Source organism: Etheostoma cragini, chromosome 22, assembly GCF_013103735.1.
Source record: "Etheostoma cragini isolate CJK2018 chromosome 22, CSU_Ecrag_1.0, whole genome shotgun sequence".
NCBI lineage: Eukaryota > Metazoa > Chordata > Actinopteri > Perciformes > Percidae > Etheostoma > Etheostoma cragini.
In genome coordinates this window covers 3,502,725-3,522,828 of record NC_048428.1, presented here as the reverse complement: position 1 = coordinate 3,522,828, position 20,104 = coordinate 3,502,725, and the positions used below count along the sequence as shown (strand labels likewise).

The 20,104-nt window shown below is 43.3% G+C and overlaps 1 protein-coding gene across 6 annotated transcripts in view; it reads left to right on the top strand.

Moving 5' to 3' along the window:
- The window catches only part of mpp7a (membrane protein, palmitoylated 7a (MAGUK p55 subfamily member 7)), a 174,276-nt gene that overhangs the window by 111,194 nt on the left and 42,978 nt on the right, over window positions 1-20,104 (top strand). For all 6 annotated transcript variants that reach the window (XM_034862844.1, XM_034862841.1, XM_034862845.1 and 3 more), the window contains exons 7-11: window positions 10,740-10,821; window positions 11,710-11,795; window positions 12,452-12,526; window positions 14,772-14,968; window positions 15,638-15,702. In XM_034862844.1, the coding sequence (XP_034718735.1) occupies window positions 10,740-10,821; window positions 11,710-11,795; window positions 12,452-12,526; window positions 14,772-14,968; window positions 15,638-15,702 (505 nt within the window). The remainder of the gene's footprint in view (window positions 1-10,739; window positions 10,822-11,709; window positions 11,796-12,451; window positions 12,527-14,771; window positions 14,969-15,637; window positions 15,703-20,104) is intronic.

Here is a 20,104-nt window from a genome sequence, read left to right as displayed (position 1 = left end):
ATCTGTGCACCACTTTTGAACTCTTGAAACCATCAGCAGTAAAGGACAATGTTCAAAAGCAACAAGAGAAGCAGATTATGCAAAGAGGACATCAGGCCAAGGAGAGCGTTTTCCCTTCTGGAGAATCTGTGTTGGCAGCAACTACAGAGGCAAAACTAAGTTGTTTCCTGCTACTGTTATTGCACAAACTGGACCAGTATTCTTTACAGTCCAAAGTGCTGATAGTGTCTGGAAAAGGCACGTGGATCAACTCCTACAGACTCCTACAGTGTCTGCAGAACTGACATGTGGAGATTCATCAGATGCTGAACTCAACTGCATCAGAAACAAACGTTTCAGTTGCAGGTGTGGCTGGGAAAGAGACCGAGACTTCCTTTGCATCAGCACCAAAAACAAGCTACATTCAATTGCACCTTGTTAGCTCATGATGCATTCAAATGCACCTTGAGAAACTTAAGCTGTTGTTGTAATGTACCCCTCTGCCATCTAGAGGTTCTTTTTTTTTGTTTAACAGCAATTGACTGGTGAAATAAATTATTACATTTCAAAAACATTATTTAAGTTTTACCATTGTCTCTTTAGTAATAAACAAGCCATTCTTTAATGTTGCCAACTCTCGTTTTGTGCTCTGCTATTCTTTTTTGGATATTGGTTCAGGCACCATTGGGAATTGTTGGGTTTCTGTAAATAACATCACAAAGTACGGTCTAGACCTGCTCTTTTATGAAAAGCGCTGTGAGATAACTGATGTTGTGATTTGGCGCTATATAAATAAAGTAGAATTGAATTTTAAAAGTATCGTTTTAGCACCAGTATCAGGGAAAACCCAAACAACACACAGTCCTACTCTCCTTCATCTCCTTTTCCCATTTTTCTGCTGCTGTGTGTTGTTGCACACAGGATTGGTTTTCCCATCATGACTGGGTGTCACTAGGTACAAGTAAATGGAAACTGCGGTGTCCGTGCCATCCAATTGGCAAAGCCAACTTACATAGCATCCTGCCTGGCAACAGCTAGCACCTATCAATACAGCTATACCACTACTGGGCCCAGACACTCTTCTGCCATAGCCACTGGATTCTAATGGATCGGCTGGACTTCTCATTATACACCCACAAAGAGCACAGTACAACTTCAGAGCTGTAGTAGTTGCACATACAAATGTAGATGACATGTCCAAGATTATTATTGTAAAAGCTCCAACTATGTGATTGATGTGGGTGGATTTTCTTCACTTAATAAGGGAGTTGATAATTGCGATGAGACAGGAAGGTTTTTTTGTGATCAATTTGGTTTGTGACAAAGTTGGTTTCCATGAATGGCAGTCGCAGGAATGAGGTATTGGCAATTTGACATGCCATGCTTTTCTCATCTACGGCAGGCGGGCCTCCTCTGACACAACTGGGACGGTTGGATCACGGCTGCTCTGATTCTATTTGTCTGGAAGCCTTTAGAAACACATTCATTGAGAATAAAGACTGAAATCACATCCACATTATCATGTATTTAAACTGTGCTGGTGTGAATGTGTTTAAATGCAGGTTTACACAATGAATATAGTTTGAGTAACGCTGACAACCTTGGAGATACCTTTTTGATTGAAACAGTTATCCAAGGGGGAGACTAGATAGATGTGTTTTTTAAAAAAAGGTGACTTTTCTATTGTCTGTTTACATCAGAATGTGGAACGCAAGGGGAAAGTAATGCCACTGGCTAGGAATTAATGGAGCAACTAATGAGATTAGAGCAGGCAGCACATATGTTAGTGTTTTACAGATAGACCCATGTGCTTTAAAAGCAATAGATCTTTCACTTGATGGATTAGGCCGCAGTGCCTTGGGAGCATTGCAAAGCAAGATGGAGTACTATGCTCTAAAACATGAGGACAAGTGGAGAGCACTGCTGGTGATGACTGGCTTAGTGTGTGTGTGTGTGTGTGTGTGTGTGTGTGTGTGAGAGATACAGGTGGCTTTGTATTATAGTGCATTGTAGTGTATTGCAAATGCTAAATGATTAGAGGGTCCCTGCTCCCTGCTTATTAAGCAGCTTACACAGATACAGTATATATATAATATGAGAAGTAGTATGTCCTGTGCATGAAGACAGTTGTCGATCCAGAATTTGCATGTGATTTGCAGAAATATGAAAATTATATTATAGATATGTTGGTCTACGTTTTACACAAGTTAAAAAGGTGCCTACTGTATATGTCACATTTCTAGGTGTCAAACTAACACATTTAGCCCAAAAAATGTCTATGATATTTGAGTTTCTCTTAGAGTAATGATCTCTTATCACGCAGTTATACCTTTTTGACAGAGACCAGCTTCTCTAACCTTTAGGCTATTGACCAATTTTTAGCTCTAGAGAGCGCAAAGCCATTCTTCCTGGGCTGTGTGTCAATCGTGCTAATTAGGGCCGGAGCAGCAAAGGCCCTATTGAAACTGAAGGACTTCTTCCTTCTTTCTTTTCCCGGTAAATTAATTGCCTTTTTAGGCTTAACATACTCATAAAAGACTCATCAAAATTGGCGGTCGAATTAAGTCTGGTGAATTTTAAGTATTTTAATGGTTTTGGGTATAGGCGCACAAAAATGGCTTGCTAGCATACATAACTCAAACATACATACTACATAACTTAAAAAATGAGCCCATTTAGTATGTTTAATGTAGATTAACGAAACTTGGTACATGCCAAGATGTACAGGAAATTTCATTGGAGCCATACCCTACACCCAACAGGCCATTTTGAATTGAAATTTGTGTGATTTCCACATGTGGTACGTAAACAAACTCCTAGAGATTTTATCTGATCATCTTCAAATTTAGGTCTTCTTTTAAGGGTCATCTTAAGACCTTAAAGATGAAAAGTTTTTAAATGAAAAACCTTTCGTCATAGGGTTCTGCCGTGGCAGGGTGGCCATTTTGTGTGCTTCTCCATCGAAACAGGAAGTGGGTGTAACTTGAGTGTACATTGTCCAATCGGCTTGAAACTTTTTATGATTCATAAGACTCTAACTATTAGGACATTTACCAGCCAAAATTCACTCAAAACTATACATGATATACTTTAACAAACTCCTCTTAGAGATTTCATCCGATCAACTTCAAATTCAGTCTGTGTCATCGAAAGATCTTAAAGATGAAAAGTTATTAAAGCAAAACATTTCGTCATTGAACTCAACAAAGAGTTCCTGTTTTCATTGGTCGTGTTTGGCCCACCCCCTATGATTTAGCCATGCCCCCTTTCACGGCTAATGAACTGTATGACGTAGAGTCTTGTGTGAGGTATCATTGAACTTAGCAGGGAGTTCCCTTTTCATTGTTTTTTTGTGATCAATTAATTAGTTTATTTTTGGAAAAGTAAACTGCAACAAACAATACACCGGGACAGAGAACGCGTCCCAGGGCCAGAAAACAAAAATAAAAAAAAGAATAAAAAATATGAGGGAGGGAGGGCGGCAAAAACAACACACACATTAACGGCACTTTTCATTGGTTGACAATTTCCACTGTCTAAGTGCCGCTCAAAAAGCGGCGTTTGCCAGTAACCCCGACGCATGTCGAGGAGCAAATTTGTACTGTTTCCTGTGAAGATGTTTTCTATCGCTCCTCCGTAAAAAGGGTTACAGTTGTAAATATGATATATTAAATCTATTAAAACTATATGGAAAGCAAATTCAGAAACATGGGTTAAACAGCCAGATAAAATAGTTTCAGATATAAATAAAGTACCTTACCTTCAGGTACTGTATCACATTCATACAAAATCATTAAGAAAACTACAATGTTTCGCAAAGTAGACATGGAAAAGCCCCTGTGTGTGTGCTTGTACCATACAACACTCAGTCCAGCAGCTGTTACACCACCCTTGCAGCCTGTTGAGTTGTGAATGTGAAAACATGCTCGGCTTCCAAAGCCACATCTGAAGCATTCCCTGATCCTAATCTCAAGGCCCTCTTAAATAAAATGTCTTCCTCCCATCATGCGTAATCATAAACGTGGACACACATCCCGGCACTACTGCACTTTTCTGCTTGGCTTTCCGAGAGCTCAGAGAGCTCAGAGGCTGAATGTGGGTATTGTTGCTCGTCGGGCCGGGTGCTCCTCAGCAGCCTTGCTTCCCAGCCCACTTTGGAAATGGGAAGTGACATTTGAAAGTGCTGTTTTCTCTACCCCGGATAACACCGGTGAAAACACTGAACAATTCCACAGTAAAGATAGATCTCTCTCTGTGACACAACTGTCTCTTTGTATGTGCTCATGCAGGGCTCTCAGACAAGACACACACATGACTAATAAATATGACTAAATATCTGGCACTGTCCAGCTTGTAGCAAAGAGACGACAATTCCACTCAGTCTACATGGTGATTCATGCGGACAATATGGAAAGAAATACACACATTTGGTGAGATAACCCCACAGATTCACACACTCAAATTCACCGGCACCTGTCTGAAGTACTGAGGTGGGCTGCTAAGTGTGTTTTCATAGCAACTGGGTAATGACTTGCGCTAACATTAGGCTTAAAGAGGCAGAGGAGGAAAATGAAAGAGGGGGTGGAGGAAGACAAATGAAGGTAAGCTGTTCCGTCTCAGGGCCCTCTGCATTACATTACCTGGCAGCCTCTCATAGGAATCTCTCCTCCTCACCATAATTATCATAATAATGACCTGCAATTTTCCTTTTTCTCAGTATACTTGTTAATTACGGCTGGTAGGTCAAGATTGGGGTTACAAAAATAAAAAGGGAAACCATAGCCTGGTTTAGCGTGATAGGGAGACCAGGAATGAAGAAAGAAAGGGTACAGTGGGGGGAGTAGCTTTTATTAGTTGCAATCACAAATGATTTAATGAAACAGGTGGAAAGACTTGCACCAGGTAACCTTGAGGGGATTGGCTGCAGCTCTGTAGCATTAGTTTGAAACAGTAGTATAGATTTATATCCAGGCTCTTGCTAATTCTTTGCAGCAATGTATTAATCTTTATATGTGACCATAACGCTCAATGGATTTTCTGATCTTGACCGAATACTTTGAAATTTACATTGCACTCCTTCTGAGCAGCACTGGAGCCTATGGCGTTTGAGTCCAGCATTTTTACAAGTTCTTACATACTTCCTCAGTGCATGGAAAAGTCATGTGTGTTATGTGTGGGGGGGCACTATGCCATCTAAGTGAGGTAAGATGAAATGACACACTCCAACACCTGATATGATTGGAGGTAATTGTATTTTAATGTCCAGGAGACCCATTCCCACATTGTATTTGGTTTTTCCATGGTCGACATCTGGTGTCAAGAACGCCAGCATGTGTTTCCACTACACTTGTATTTATACCTCTAAACATAGCAGTCAACAGCAGTCGGCAGGAGTTTATTGTCGCTGTTACACTTTTGCTGTTAAGTGACATAGTGTCAAAACACGTCGGCTTCTCTGCCCAGGCCACTCGCGTTTGTTTTCCCTTGTCGCTCTCAATTTGGGGGGAGAAATAATGTTTGTCAAATGTCACAGTGTTCGGTTCGGTTCACAGGGCGATGTTTTGATTGGTTGTTACGGGCCGAGGCCGGTGGATTTGAAATGGAGCACCATGCTTGTTTTCCCTGGCAGGTTAGGAACAGTGGAGTGGCTTAAGTTGTGGCCACGGCTAAGGTAAAGAAATCCTCGCATCCTTTTTTCCCCCCACTGTGGCTCTTACAAGACAGGCCACACATAGCTTACCCTAGACCCCAAGACGTGTGATGAGCCAGGCCAAGACAACTAGCCAGCCCTCTCGTCATCTATACAACCAGAGTATAAGCTTCCATCGTGTCATCCAGCCATCCATCCATTCCATCAGCCAGAGGGCACTCTAATTGCCCCATAAAGACTCATTTGCCAGAAAGTCATTGTTGCCAATTCCAGCCGAGCTAACATGATGAGACATCCAACATTCAGCTTGTCCTTCTCCTCTTATCTACTGAAATTTCATGGCACTACTGTGTGCTGACAGTTTCCTGGACAACCTTTTGTTCCATTCGGTCTAATAAACACACTCACATACATGAGGGTATCCAAATTTCAGTCCCTATTCTCTCTCTTTTTTCTGTTCTGTATGAGGTGTGAGCCATTTGTCATCACATACTTATTGTGGCTGCCATGTCGGCATGTGTGCTCCAGTGCATGTGCTGGGAGGGCCGGTGGCTTGATACGGGCAAGCGTCGCTCTAGCTTGCCTCATCACACAGCAGAGACTAAGCCGTTGCGTTTTGGCCAGCCAAACAATAACAATCAGAGGCATTTATGTGTAAGAAATAGAGCAATAGGGCTGGGAGCAGCGGCTGCATATGGAGCTGATCACATTAGGAGTGGAGGCTTCGGATCGCCTTACTGATGACTAATTGACCACAGCTAGGAGGCGCTCCTCGTTCCACAATGACCCTCCTCTCGTCGTCTCTGTTTTGACTGTGTGTTTCTGTGCCTTCTGCCATTCAACGTATCATTTCTGGAGAGACCTGGTCTTTCAACTCTATTTTTATATTCATCTTAAGTGCAAACTGCAGCAGCGGTCGACAACAGAAAGAGAGAATCAATACCCAACAACATCACCATCTTGTGTGCACACCCTGCTATCTTTTTCCATACAAATAGCGCAGTTGAGCCACTTGATGGTTAAGTGGCGCCTTGTCTCTAATTGCTAACATAGCGTAGCCCATTCATCAGGCTTAGTGACTGTCCAGCATCAATCATCCAGTCTTTTGAGGTTTCTCTTGGGCCAGTTTGGCCTGAGTTCAGGTAGAAGCTCTCACAGAAACACACACAGACACGCTTGCAAGCACACAAAAACACACCTACACATGCTGTCACTCATGCGTGTATGTACTTTGACAGACGTAGACATTACCCTTCTGACTTCCTGAACTGTTTCCATGCGCAAGGAAAAGTTTGAAATGGCTTCCATGTGCCAGTAGGCGTTGAAGGCTCAGTGTAAACCAAGCCATCAGGTTGTGCTAATTCTTAGCTGCTACACAAGGAAGCCCATCTTGCTGCTTGAGGGTCTTTACCTACCTTATACCTTGTAACTCTCCCCGCCCACACACACAAACATACATACACATCATGCAGAATATTTAGCTGACTGTTTCTGTATTTATTTAACAGAGCAGCGACTCCTCATTAGTGGCCATGCATGGCTGGATGCTGATGATAAAACCCATAGGGTATCAAGGGGGAGGTGATGCTGAGTTCAGGATGTTGGATTTGTCCTCCTCGTACCAGCTACCTCTCAGTGCTTCCAAGGATTTCGTCATGCCTCCAGGAGAGGCTGAAGTACCTCTTGAGGATTGAGAGAATGAAGGCTGTATGTAGATTGTAATGAGGTGGAGGGGGAAGTGTGGCACTGTCGAAATGATTAAGAATCGCTAAAAACCTAGGAATGGAGAAAGAAAAACAGGAATATGTGAGGTGTTGTTAATATTCCAACAATCTGTGGTAAATTTGAACCTTGGCTACATTTTGCCGTCTTATACTTACTGCTTGCAGAAAATGAGGTCCAGAAAGCCTACACTGAGGTGAACTGACCACAGTGTAGGCTTTACACACACCTGTTTGATTTAATATGGAGGACATAGGGTTTTTCTCTTACTCCTTCTTATTGTTGTCTTGTATTTTTGCTTTCTGTTTAAGTTTGGGCCTTGGAAATGATAAACCTAAATGTGAATTTATACAGCAAAAGTTGGTATAAGTAACCGTAGGTCACAGTGGAGCCGATGTCAACAACGCAATGCAGGTTTGAAACATATATGAAGATGTGACAAGTTTTAGCCTTTTGTTTGACATTTTTGCCTGATGGAGGTAGTAGTACTAGTACCAAAACATTGCCATTAAATTTAACTATGCAAGTTAGACAGTGTGCGGAATTTTGTTTCCAACTTTCGACCTACTCGTTCCTCTCCACGTCTTATTTCTTTTCTGTATCTTCATTTCTTATCTCTTTAATAAATATTTTCATTTTTATTTCATTCATTCACTCACTAAGTCACTCACACACACTCTTTCTCTCAACTCTGACCACCACTTATTTACCCAGTGTCTACCTCCTTCACTTTCCTCACAGGCAACTTGTCAGTACTTTCCTCTGGTCTTCCACTTATCCTAAGGTCTGGCTCGCTTGTGTTGCCACTGGAGCGTTTTGGCCTTGCTTTTAGCTTTTCTTATCAGGCAGTGCTTATTTGGCTACTGTACTGAGTTCAGTCTGGGGTTGGCCAGATTAAGAAGGAGGCTCCCCCTCCCTTCATAAATCCTCTACTCCCTTGCTGCTGCCTTGGCCTGCGTGTGTAGGCCCATCATGTTGAAGGGCAGTGGGTCAGATGGGAATCGCAAAGATAAAGGCTTTAAAAGTACTCCAGCTTTAAATAACTCCTTGTTGAGAGTCAGTGAGGTGTGAAAAGGAAAATTAGTATGGGCAAATTTGTCCACTGACACCCGTGTTTGTCTCTCTACTGGTATAAAAACACATAAAGCACGGTGGTTTGAATGGGGATAAAAAGGTCTCCTTGCTTTCCAAAAATCTGGGTTCACGACCCCATCCGTACGTGTTTGTTATGCTAAATGTGCTGCTCTATAATCACCATTGCCACTTGCAATAAAAGTTGTAAAAGTGGTGTTTCTAAATGGCATCAGGTTTTCAACGTGTGATTTAAGCCATATGTGTCAAAACACGATTTATATCTACACACCATATGTGAGCAGATTCCATAGATAGGCATAGACATGCGGTGTAGAGCACGTCGATGGAGATTATGCAGACAGCCCGTTGTTGTTACAAACTTAGTCCAAGGCTCTGTTTCTCTGCTGTTTAGATAGCCTTTAGACTGCCACCAGCCACCAAGGAGCCCAGGGGACACAATAAAAACATCCATCATACCACTGGCCATCAGCCAGCTCAAAAGAGTCTGAAAGAAAACTCAAAAAGAGAAAGTTAATGACCACATGTCTGAATACTTCTATGAGATTTCCAGCAGACTTCCCATCTTACCCTGTTGTCTGTCACAGTCTCTCTCTTTTCCTGCAGCGCTCTATTCTTTCAGACACACATACACGCACACAAACACACATAAACACACACTCTCAAACACACACACACACATAAGGCCTCTCTGTCGGTCTGGGGGTCATTGCATCGTAGACAGCTGCAACCCTGACATTGGGCACTAACAGTGCCTTCCCCTCTTACTGACCTGCTCCATTGATTTCCCTCCTACTACAACCTCTCAGGTTTATTTAATTTGCCCCATTACTCTATTAACTGCTCAACTATCTGCAGACCCCACCACTGTCTTATCTTAATGTCCTTCCCCATCTTCACACTGCAAAAGGCCTTGAGGAAACCATTATCTAGGGGAAAAACCATTATGTGTGTATAGGTCGTGAAAACAACCAAGATGACATGCTAATGGCATCTGCAAAGTGGCACAAACCAGAGGCTCCTTTCGCCTTTGAGGAGCTGTTTAGCTGTTTTATTTATATATATATATATATATATATTTCTCCTCTTGTGCTTTCCAGTGATGGTAGTAGCCAGAACTAATTTTGGGCCTGTCGGAGGAAAGCAAACAGGAAAATGATACAAACCGCAGCGGTGTGACACATGGCAAGCTGTTGTTGCAATCCAGCAGTCGACCTGGCCGGCAATGAATTAGGACAGCTGTAATAAAGCACGGCTGGTGAGCGGGTTGAGGAAGGCTTTGAGTCTCACTTTTTTTTGCAACAGAAATAAAAACAACATTTGGGGATGATGGGAATAGCAGCTATGAAAGGGTGGAAGGATGAGTTGCAGCCCCAGACAAACTACGTGTCGACTAGATGGCGTATCTGTCTGGTTCGGTGCGTCAGGCCCAAGCAAGGATGCGTTAGCTATCCCATTCCCTCCTGAATCCCAGCCAGACTGGTGCCTAAATGGTATTTGTGGGAGGGCTGTGACAGGTTGGCACCCATTAAGCCGATTGTTTTATTGTAAAGGGAAGAGGCTATTTGGGTTTACTGGTAAATGCATCACCGCTGAACACTGTCATTTCAAATAAGAAAGTTGAAACCCTATCCTCTTCTCTGTGTGTCTCTTTGGCTGCGCACCAAGCCCATAAAGGACAGGGGAGGCTTTAGCAACTGTGTGTGTGTGCGTGTGTGTGTGTGTGTGTGTGTGTGTCTGTGTCTATGTCTTTGTGTGTTTTGAGTCTGCTGCCTCGTACCTGCTTGGCCAGAACCCCTCTCCGCCCAGGCCATTGAGCTTGTTCCCCCTGTACTGATATGCCAATGATTTACACGTTAAAATCAATGGGTTCTAACTGTGTTGTGTCCCAACAACCAACAAAAGCATTTATATCAAAGGAAGTGGAATTGCCACATCATTGTGTCTTGCCGTACTTAGCCTGAATTCATTCTTTGTTTCCTATCAGTACAGACATATGTGGGAGGTACAGTAGAAAGATCACAGAAGATGGCCCAGATTATTTTTTATGAAATGGGTAGTGTGTAAACTGAACCAACTGCTTCTTCCTGCACCATGACATCATTTTGTTTATGAAAATACACTGTGAAAAGCATCCACCCCCCTAAATCAGACACCATAGATTTGTCGTTTAAAAGACGTATCCATTTTTTCCTGGATAAGTAACCATAAATAATCAATTTTGGTAACATTAAGCTGAGTGGAAATACAGTACAGTTCATTCAGTTTGTCATTATTCTCTGTGATTACTTTGCAGGGAGCAACGATCAGGCGTGACGATCACACAGGAGCCATCCTCGTGGCCCGGATCATGAGAGGAGGTGCAGCCGACAGAAGTGGTCAGTTTGACTTCTTTTGTCTACCAAAACCTTTGTATATGAGTCAAGTTTGAAACTGATTTCTCTTACAATAGGATTACGTCCTAGGATGCAACATAGGAAACACAACACAGGAATTATCCTTGCACCTGAATCCACCAGTTCCGTGCCATCTGTTGTCCTTTTCCCAATAAATATAGGCGTGGGAATCACCAGGCGCCTCCTGAAACAATATCATCCCCACTGCCACAATACCATAATTGCAATTTTAAACAAATTGCAATATTCTGCAATATATTGCAATTTATTACCTTTTTTCCAACTTCTAATTTTTCCCAGTTTCAAATGACGTCCCCAAAAGGAAACTTTGTCAACATCTGTTTTATGTAAAAAGATACATTTCTCTGTTTGTTCACATCAGTTCAATGTTGTTGACAAAATGGGATTGTCAAGCAGACCAACTGACTGACACATAAAGAAATGAAATATTGATACTTGGAGCCTATGTATCGATACAGTATTGCCACTGAAAATATTGCAATACTATGCTGTATTGATTTTTTCCCCCTATCTCTATTTGAATATGAACATGAATGACATGTATACCGTGAAGCTCTGCTTGTTGTCCACATGTTTTCTGTTTGAGTTTGTGTTCATTGTGTCCATTCTGTTTTTCAGTTTCACAGTGACGCCAAAGGCACATTTCCACATGTGTGGACAATAACGTTTTGATTCTTTTCCAATCTTAAATGCCACCACAACGATAAACAGTAATCTGGTGTACTGTACACATCCCCAGGCTTTGTGAGCACTGGACCTTTACACAGTAGCTCACTTATATTAGGACATTAGAACAATGACATTTCAGTGAGATTGTAGATATGTTAACTTTGGGTTTGTGTGTGGCAGGACTGATTCACGTTGGAGATGAACTGAAGGAGGTCAACGGAATCCCTGTGGATGACAAGAAACCAGAGGAAATCATTCGTATTCTGGTAAGCCTCAACTATTTGTGTGTGCGTGTGTGTGTGTGGCTGCATTCTGTCATGTGTGTATGTTCTGTCCAAGGGTTTCTCCCGTGTTTCAGCGCTACTCTCTTGACGAAAGTAACATTCCTTGTATGTCATGGCAAAAAAAACTCCCCCAACTCACCCAGATCCACGTGCCTCGCATCACAGTGCTGATAACTCTGGCCATTTTCTGCAAGTCTTTACTTGCCTTTGAACCACACGTATCGAGCCACACAATTCCCCTGGATGAAACTGATGCTTAGTAGTTCCTCCAGGCTCCTCCACAGGCCTCAAATAAGCTCCGGCATGGGCCTGAACTCTGCCAGGGGGGACAACTGGAGAGGAAAGAGAGAGTCTCTTAAACTCTGGAGGCCTTCTCAGACACAAAGGCCTCCTGAGCTGATGATAGCTTTCAACACTCCTCCTTTTACCCCCCCACGCACACGCTCTATCCCTGCCAAGGAAAGTCATCCAATCCTAATAACCCTTCTAATGTTGAAAAGTCAAACAGTGCTTTGCATTATGTGACTTTCATTGGATTAGGTGCTTTGTGAAATATTTGCAGGACAGAAGAGTGGTGTTTCCACCCCCTCCCTTTGTACCTAAACTGGTCTATCTGTGTTGTCTTTCCCAACATTCAGGCCCAGTCGCAAGGAGCCATTACCTTTAAAGTTGTCCCATGTGTCAAGGAGGATGTGCCAACCAAGGAGCAAAAAGTAGGTCTTGTCCTGGCTTGGTCGTTATCTTGATTTGGTTACACTCATTTAAATTATACCTTTTTGTTGGATGCAGAACATTGTTTTAGATCCTTAAGGAAATAATGGATGAACAAGGAAAGAGAGGTGTACAATGTTAATAAGAAGAGGGAATACAGTAGTTAATAATGCTGGTACAGAATAAGTAAGTAGTAACAGCTTCACTTGTGCAACTCAAAGTGTGTTTTCCGGATTTCATGGAAACAGAGACAGTTTCATCAAAAAACATTCTCCCACCTTCACTGACAGCCCTAGTAGGCTTGCTTAGGTAGCTGGTGTTACTGGTGTTATAAGGTGGTCTGGCATACAGCAAATACATTTTTGCCCACCCTGGTTTTGTTTTAAAGAAATAAAACCCATTTAGTTTATTTTCGAGTATAAGCGCCCACGTTCATCCAATTAAAAACTGTAAGTTGTGAAATACTAAGAGTGTTAGCAATACTCAGTTGGGTGGCAGACGGCGTCCATCCATTCATCCACCACTTATCCAAGGTCGTGTCTGGGGGGCAGCAGCTCCAGCAGGGGACCCCAAACTTCCCTTTCCCGAGCCATATTATCCAGCTGTGACTGAGGAAGCCCGAGGCGTTCCCAGGCCAGTGGTGGAGACATAATTTCTCCACCTAGTTCTGGGCCTTCCCAGAGGTCTTCTCTCAGCTAGACTTGCCTGGAACACCTCCCAAGGGAGGAGCTCAGCAGACATCCTTACCATCTGCCCGGACCACCTCAGCTGACTCGTTTTGACACGAAGGAGCAGCGGCTGTACTCAGAGTTAACATGTAGATGTACAGTACAAGAACTTTAAAACTTTATCAAAGAAAAGGTAAAGATGACTATGGCTCGGTCCAGACATTTAACATGAGCTAAAGATGAGGCAGTTGTGGTGTTGAGGTTTGAGACCCGGCCACATGTAGGACAAGATTACCTCCGTTCATGTGGACTGCTACACCAGGAGACAGTAGCCTGTAGCCATCCATTTTGGTGGTTGTTTTAACTGCCACTCCAACCAGCACTCCATGATTCTCACCCATTGTGGTGCTAAGGTGATACACTATAACTCACACACTCTGTCAATAGCAGACATGCTGGATCACCAGGGTCGAAGGCGGCTTGTCATTACTTACAATGCAGCCCACCCTGCATGTGTAAGACAAGTGTGCAGGAAGGGTGGGCCATTTACATCCTTTGTCATTGTGTAATGGTTGAAACTGTCTGGCCGTTTGATATATAGTCTGCTGGTGCCAAACACTCAGCTACTACTTTAATGAAAATAGCCTGTACGCTTACATCAGGTAGTGTAGATGCACCAAAGGCCAGCTAAGTGGCTGAGCAAAGGCCAAATAAACTCAGCCAAGGGAGAAGGAGATTTCAGTGTGTAGATGTATGAGTGTATTCTGTCGGAGGGCTTAGCAGCCAAAGTGGCTGTTATGACCCAAACAAAACATCTCTGTCTGAAACATTTTTTTACTACATGGCAAAAAGCTCTGTTTAAATCAACAAGACATCGAAAAATGCTATCACTCCCCCTTGTTTTCTCTTCTCTCACACATACACACTTTCCTTCTCTCTGTTTTCTCTTTCCACATGTGCTGAGGTGTCTTAGGAGTGATAACTCATTTAGACAGAACTCAATTTGGACAGAAGATGCAGCAAGGTGCCGTAGGTTGCAGCTTGCGGCCCACACCAGGGAAAAGATGTCAGAGATTTTTCCACTATAAGGATGTTGTATAACTTTCTTTGTGTTGATGATTTGCGTCCAACCCCACTGCCAAAGCCAATTAGACCAACTCCTTAAAGAAAAGAAAAAAAAAACTTTTTGTTTCCTAATGTGGAAAGATTGCTGATATTAGATTGTGTTTAGAATAAGAGAACGTCAGCGGGTGGAACAAAGCACTTCCAACTGGAGCCTCTGACTCAGGAGATGTTAACTCTTCCCACACTTGGAAGATGGTGACTGGGCTTAGTCCATTCTAAGTGTTTAGGGAACCACATGCGGAAACTTACTTGGCTAGCAGTCACAGCTTTTAACTTCTGATTGCAATGACCTTTCTAGAATAATTAACCTGAGTTTTGCTGAAGCACCTTCTGGGGGTTCACGCTCTACGCAATGAAGGGAAAAGTTATTAGTAGTGAACCATTGCGTTTTCCTGCTATGCCCTCAATCCAGCTCTTTGTTTTCTTCCCCGCCCCTCCTCTGCTGTATGTCCAGGTATTTGTGAAGGCGCTCTTTGACTACGACCCTAAGGAGGACAAAGCCATCCCATGTAAAGAGGCTGGACTTGCCTTCAAGAAGGGCTCTATCCTTCAGATCATGAGCCAAGATGATGCAACCTGGTGGCAGGCCAAACACGAGGGGGAAGCCAATCCTCGTGCCGGCCTAATCCCGTCCAAACAGTTCCAGGAGAGGTAAGAAACAACTCTGCCTGTCCTATTTACCGTACCCTCTTAACAAGGCGGGTCCAAACTGTCTTTACTGCTGTCACTATCGCACACGTTTCACCCTATTCCTCTGTCTCTCCTTAGTTTCTCTATTTTATTTTTTTTGCTTCACACGCCAGCATATTCTGGATTTCCGCACAATGTCTGGCCCCGAAATGAGTAATAACAGAAAATGATAGTGCTGGTACTGATCCACTTTGGATGGCAAGTAGATGGAAAATCGCACATCAGTGTGTGCTCGGACGGCTGCACTTGATGTGCAACACAGAGCTCAGGAGGCCGGGGCAGTTTCTCAGCACAGTCCAAGAGCATCGGTGGAGCGAGGAAAAACACACACACACACACACACACACACACACACACACACGCAATTTAGAAATGGAGAAGAGCAAAAGAAAAGAGAGAAGATTCACACATTCAGGCTTAACCCTGCAGTTTTGTTAATAGCAATTGTGTTTCTCCATCTCTTCCTCACTCCATCTACCGGCTTTTCTTTCACCAGTCTCGGCTGACGGAATGAAACTGGTTGATACTGAAGCGTAGCAGCGAGAGTTTATTATTCCCTACTCGGTCATGAAAACTGATGGTTTTATTGTGCCTTTCTCTCTCTTTTTCTTTACCCTCCTCTTCTTCCAGGAGATTTTCACTGCGGCAACCTGTTGCGACACTCCCGCCCCCGAAGACCTCTAGTCGACGATCATGTAAGCATAAATTATCTGTTGTCATAGGCCATAACAAACCAACGAATGGGTGGGTTTAGGGGGGTAATGCAGATAAAGGGATAGTAACAAACAAACAGTGGTAGCTAGGGATGTTATTAAGGACTCATCTCTGCACTCTGAGGTGACTGCGGAAGCCTGTAGTACAGTTGCACTGCTTCACGCCTGTCATCAGAGGAAGTGGTGTGTCTGGATTTACCTTCCTGTCTGCTCCATGTTTTACTCTCACTGTCTTTTGCCAGACTTTCTTTGTCCCCCCTCTGTCTTTCCATGTGTTGATATGGTCTAAGTCATACAGGGGCTTTAATGCAAAAAGGGGAGGAGGTTTGCCCTCTGGAAAACCTCCCAGAGCCTTTACACCTTCCAGCCAACACACCAGCCTGCCCACCCATCCAGTTCACCTCTCCACATCTTAAAACGCTCAATGGCGGATAAATGATCCAATGCTAGACTTACAGATGTGATAGAGGCGCAACACTGATCTGCGGAGCCCATTATCACGAGCCTGTACAGTGAAACCAATCCTGGCCAGTCAGTGCTGCAATGTTAGGGAGAATGCATCAGCAGGAGTAATGTGCTATAATAGGCCAGCATGTAGGAGATCAGGAAATGGGGGGATTATTGCTAAATTACCCTTATAAATCAAAGATTGTTGATTGCTTCATAATGAAGAAAGAAGACATAAAACATGTTACACAAGAAAAGGACAGCAGCAGAAACAGTTAGGTATGACCTGCAGAACCTGGTTTTAGGTTTAAGACAAGAAAAGAGCCAGTAGCCAATGAGAGTGAGGAAATGCTGCAGGCTTCAAGTTTTTTTACAGCATATCTTTGAACTAGCCAGCCTCATTTTATAATAGAGAGCGATTCCGAACAGTAGGCACTTTGATGGTTATGCTGTGAGCAAACTTTACTGTCAAGTTTAGAATGAGGGCCACTGTTTTGGGATTTCTGGCCAATTACGTTTAACATTTTAAACTGAAGTGCCAATTGGGATGTCACACAGTTTGCTGTAGACTAATCAATCAAAATCAAAATACACAACTGTCTTCAAAACCAAGCCTGCAACTGAGGAATGTTTATTCAACAGCAATAGTTGAACAGCTTCTCCGCCTTCACTCCCATCAACCACCAAAAAGAGAAATAGGTCTAAGGAGTGTGCAGTTTGCACAGCCATTCAATCCAAAACCGTATCAGTAAGATTTCTGTTTCCCAATAACTCTCTACAACGTAGAACACTTCTTTTAAAATATAGATTTTCTCACAAAAAACATTTCAAGACAAAATTGGCCTATTTTGCACATTTTGAAAACTGCCCACCTGTTGTGGCTGTTGTGTACGCCTCAATCATTCGCAGGACTTTCTTTTGCACCTGACTGAAAATCCCTGTAAGTGATTACCCAGTGTCTCAGAATGATGAAGACATTAACTATGATTTACAAATAGTTGCCAAATAGCAATTTGGTTTGTGTATGGTGAGCTACAGTGCAGAAACAGAAGCCTATCCAGCTGGCATCGTGACTGCACATTACAATAAGACTGCATTTGGATGCCTGTAGCCATGGAGGAGGAAAACATGCTGCCAATATCTGTTGTGGGGCTTTGCAAAACTTATGGGCCAACTCGGCCCACACAGACCTAAGTTGACAGTTTAATGACATCACGCTCTTTACTTGACATTTGCGTTTTTTCTGATATTCAAAACTGATAATGAATTTATAAAAATGTCCTTCATGCCACAAAAACGTTATCCATATTTTATCCTACATATTGCCGCTGTTGGGTGAACATCTTGAATGTCCAAAACCATTGTTTTTCAGGAATTGAGAAAAGGCTAATTTGAAACTATTTTGATTGAGCTATTAAAAAGTGTGCATGCGCCAAAGGGCATGTAGCCTGTAGCAGTTGCTCCGTCTTTCGTCTTCTTACTTTTTAACTTTCTTTTATTTCTCACCTGTGGGATTCTTGGACTTTAAGTCATTTAAACTACACTCTCTCAAATCATGCTAGTTGGGGGAGTTTTGGAAAGCCACTGCACCGTTGAGCAGCAACTACATGGCCGCTTTGTTTACTCCCGGGACCAGCTGATTGGACTGAAGCTGAACGGGGCGCCTCTGGTGAAAAGGCAGCCTGTGACCACACGGACAGTGAGGAGATGGTCAAAAGAGGTCTATGAGACACTTCAGGGATGTTTTGAGGTGACATACTGGGATGCACTTTGTGAGCCACATGGAGAGGACATAGATGGGCAGACTGAGTGGATCTCAGACTACATAAACGTCTGTGTGGATTGCACTGTCCCTGAAGACTGTTCAGTGTTACCCAAACAATACATCGTGGTAACAAAGGACATTAAGAACATCCTAAATGCCAAGAGGAGGGCTTTTGGAGAGGGGAATAGGAAGGAGGTAAAGGCCTTTCAGTGGGATCTGAGGGTGAAAATCAGGGAGGCTAAGGAGAAGTACAGGGGGAAGCTGGGGCGTAAACTCCAGCAGAACAACATAAGGGATGTCTGGAGGGGCATGAGGAACGTGATTGGCTTCAACCTGACTGGCAGAAGAGGATTTAAAGGCAGCTTGGACAGGGCCAACCAACTTAATCTGCTCTTTAACAGATTTGATGTGATTGCTGTTGCCCATCCCCCCACTAACTTAACTGCAGTCTTGCCTCCAACCCCACTACTGTCCCTCACCGTCCCTCGTCCTCCTCCTGGGAGATCCCTACTCCCCCTTCTTCTGGCTCTCAGGTTGACACTTCTCTCCAGCCTGACTCTTCCTCCCCTCCCCCCACCCCACCTGTAACCTCTGTGTGACTCACTGCTGACCAGGTGACAAGCCAGCTGACTAGACTCAACTCTAATAAGGCTGCAGCCCCTGATGGTGTTCATCCTAGAGTACTCAAACCTTTTGCCCCTAGCTATGTGGAGTCCTCATCCATGTCTTCAACCTGAGCCTGAGTCTCATGTTTTATGAGTCTGTGGTGGCCAGTGCTATCCTGTTTGCAGTTGCAGTCCGGGGCTGCAGGCTGAGGGTAGCGGATGCTAACAGACTCAAAAAACTAATCCCCAAGGCCAGTGATGTTGTGGGGGTGGAGCTGGACTCTCTGTCGGTGTCACAGAAGAGTGATGCTGTCCAAACTACATGCCATCTTGGACAATGTCTCCCACCCACTCCATGGCTTGATGCTCATACACAGGAGCAATTTCAGTGCAAGACTTTATTCCCCCAAAATGCACCACAGAGCGCCACAGGAGTAATTCCTGCCTGTGGCCATCAATTTTTATAACTCCTCCCTCTAAGTGTCTGTGTCACTTAGTGAGTTTGAAACTGGACAAAATGATCTGTTTTTTTGCAATAACGTGGCCTTAAAATGTGTGCAATACTCTGCTCCTACTGTTTATTCATTATTACTGTTCACCATCACAACTCCTTAATTATATAAATACTGTATCATAAAAATTCCTATATAAATACCGTACATATACAGACTCCTTATATTTCTTTATTTATATTTATATTCTGATATTTATATACTCTTGCAACTGTAACACAGAATTTCCCTTCGGGGATCAATAAAGAATTTCTAATTCTGACCTCAGACACAGTCAAGCAAAATTGCTTTGTCACTGTTTACATATTTGACTGACCTACAGACAGACCTAAAGGGGGGGACAGCATTGATTTATGAAAAGATGAAATATGGAGTTTCAACGTTTTTACCAGACAGCAACAATGCATTCCATATTTTACCTCTCTGCTTCACATCAGCTACAATCTTATTTCCAAATGCCTCCTTTTCTACACAACTCTCCTGTCCTCCCTGCATCTATCCTTGATATACATATACACTCACCGGCCACTTTATTAGGTACACCTGTCCAACTGCTCGTTAACACTTAATTTCTAAGCAGCCAATCACATGGCGGCAACTCAGTGCATTTAGGCATGTAGACATGGTCAAGAGAATCTCCTGCATTTCAAACCGAGCATCAGTTTGGGGAAGAAAGGTGATTTGAGTGACTTTGAACGTGGCATGATTGTTGGTACCAGAAGGGCTGGTCTGAGTATTTCAGAAACTGCTAATCTACTGGGATTTTCACGCACAACCATCTCTAGGGTTTACAGAGAATGGTCCGAAAAAGAAAAAACATCCAGTGAGCGGCAGTTCTGTGGGCGGAAATGCCTTGTTGATGCCAGAGGTCAGAGGAGAATGGCCAGACTGGTTTGAGCTGATAGAAGGGCAACAGTGACTCGAATAACCACCCGTTACAACCAAGGTGGGCAGAAGAGCATCTCTGAACACACAGTACAACAATACTCAGGTAGGCTGTGGCGTTGCAACGATGCTCAATTGGTACCAAGGGGCCCAAAGAGTGCCAAGAAAAT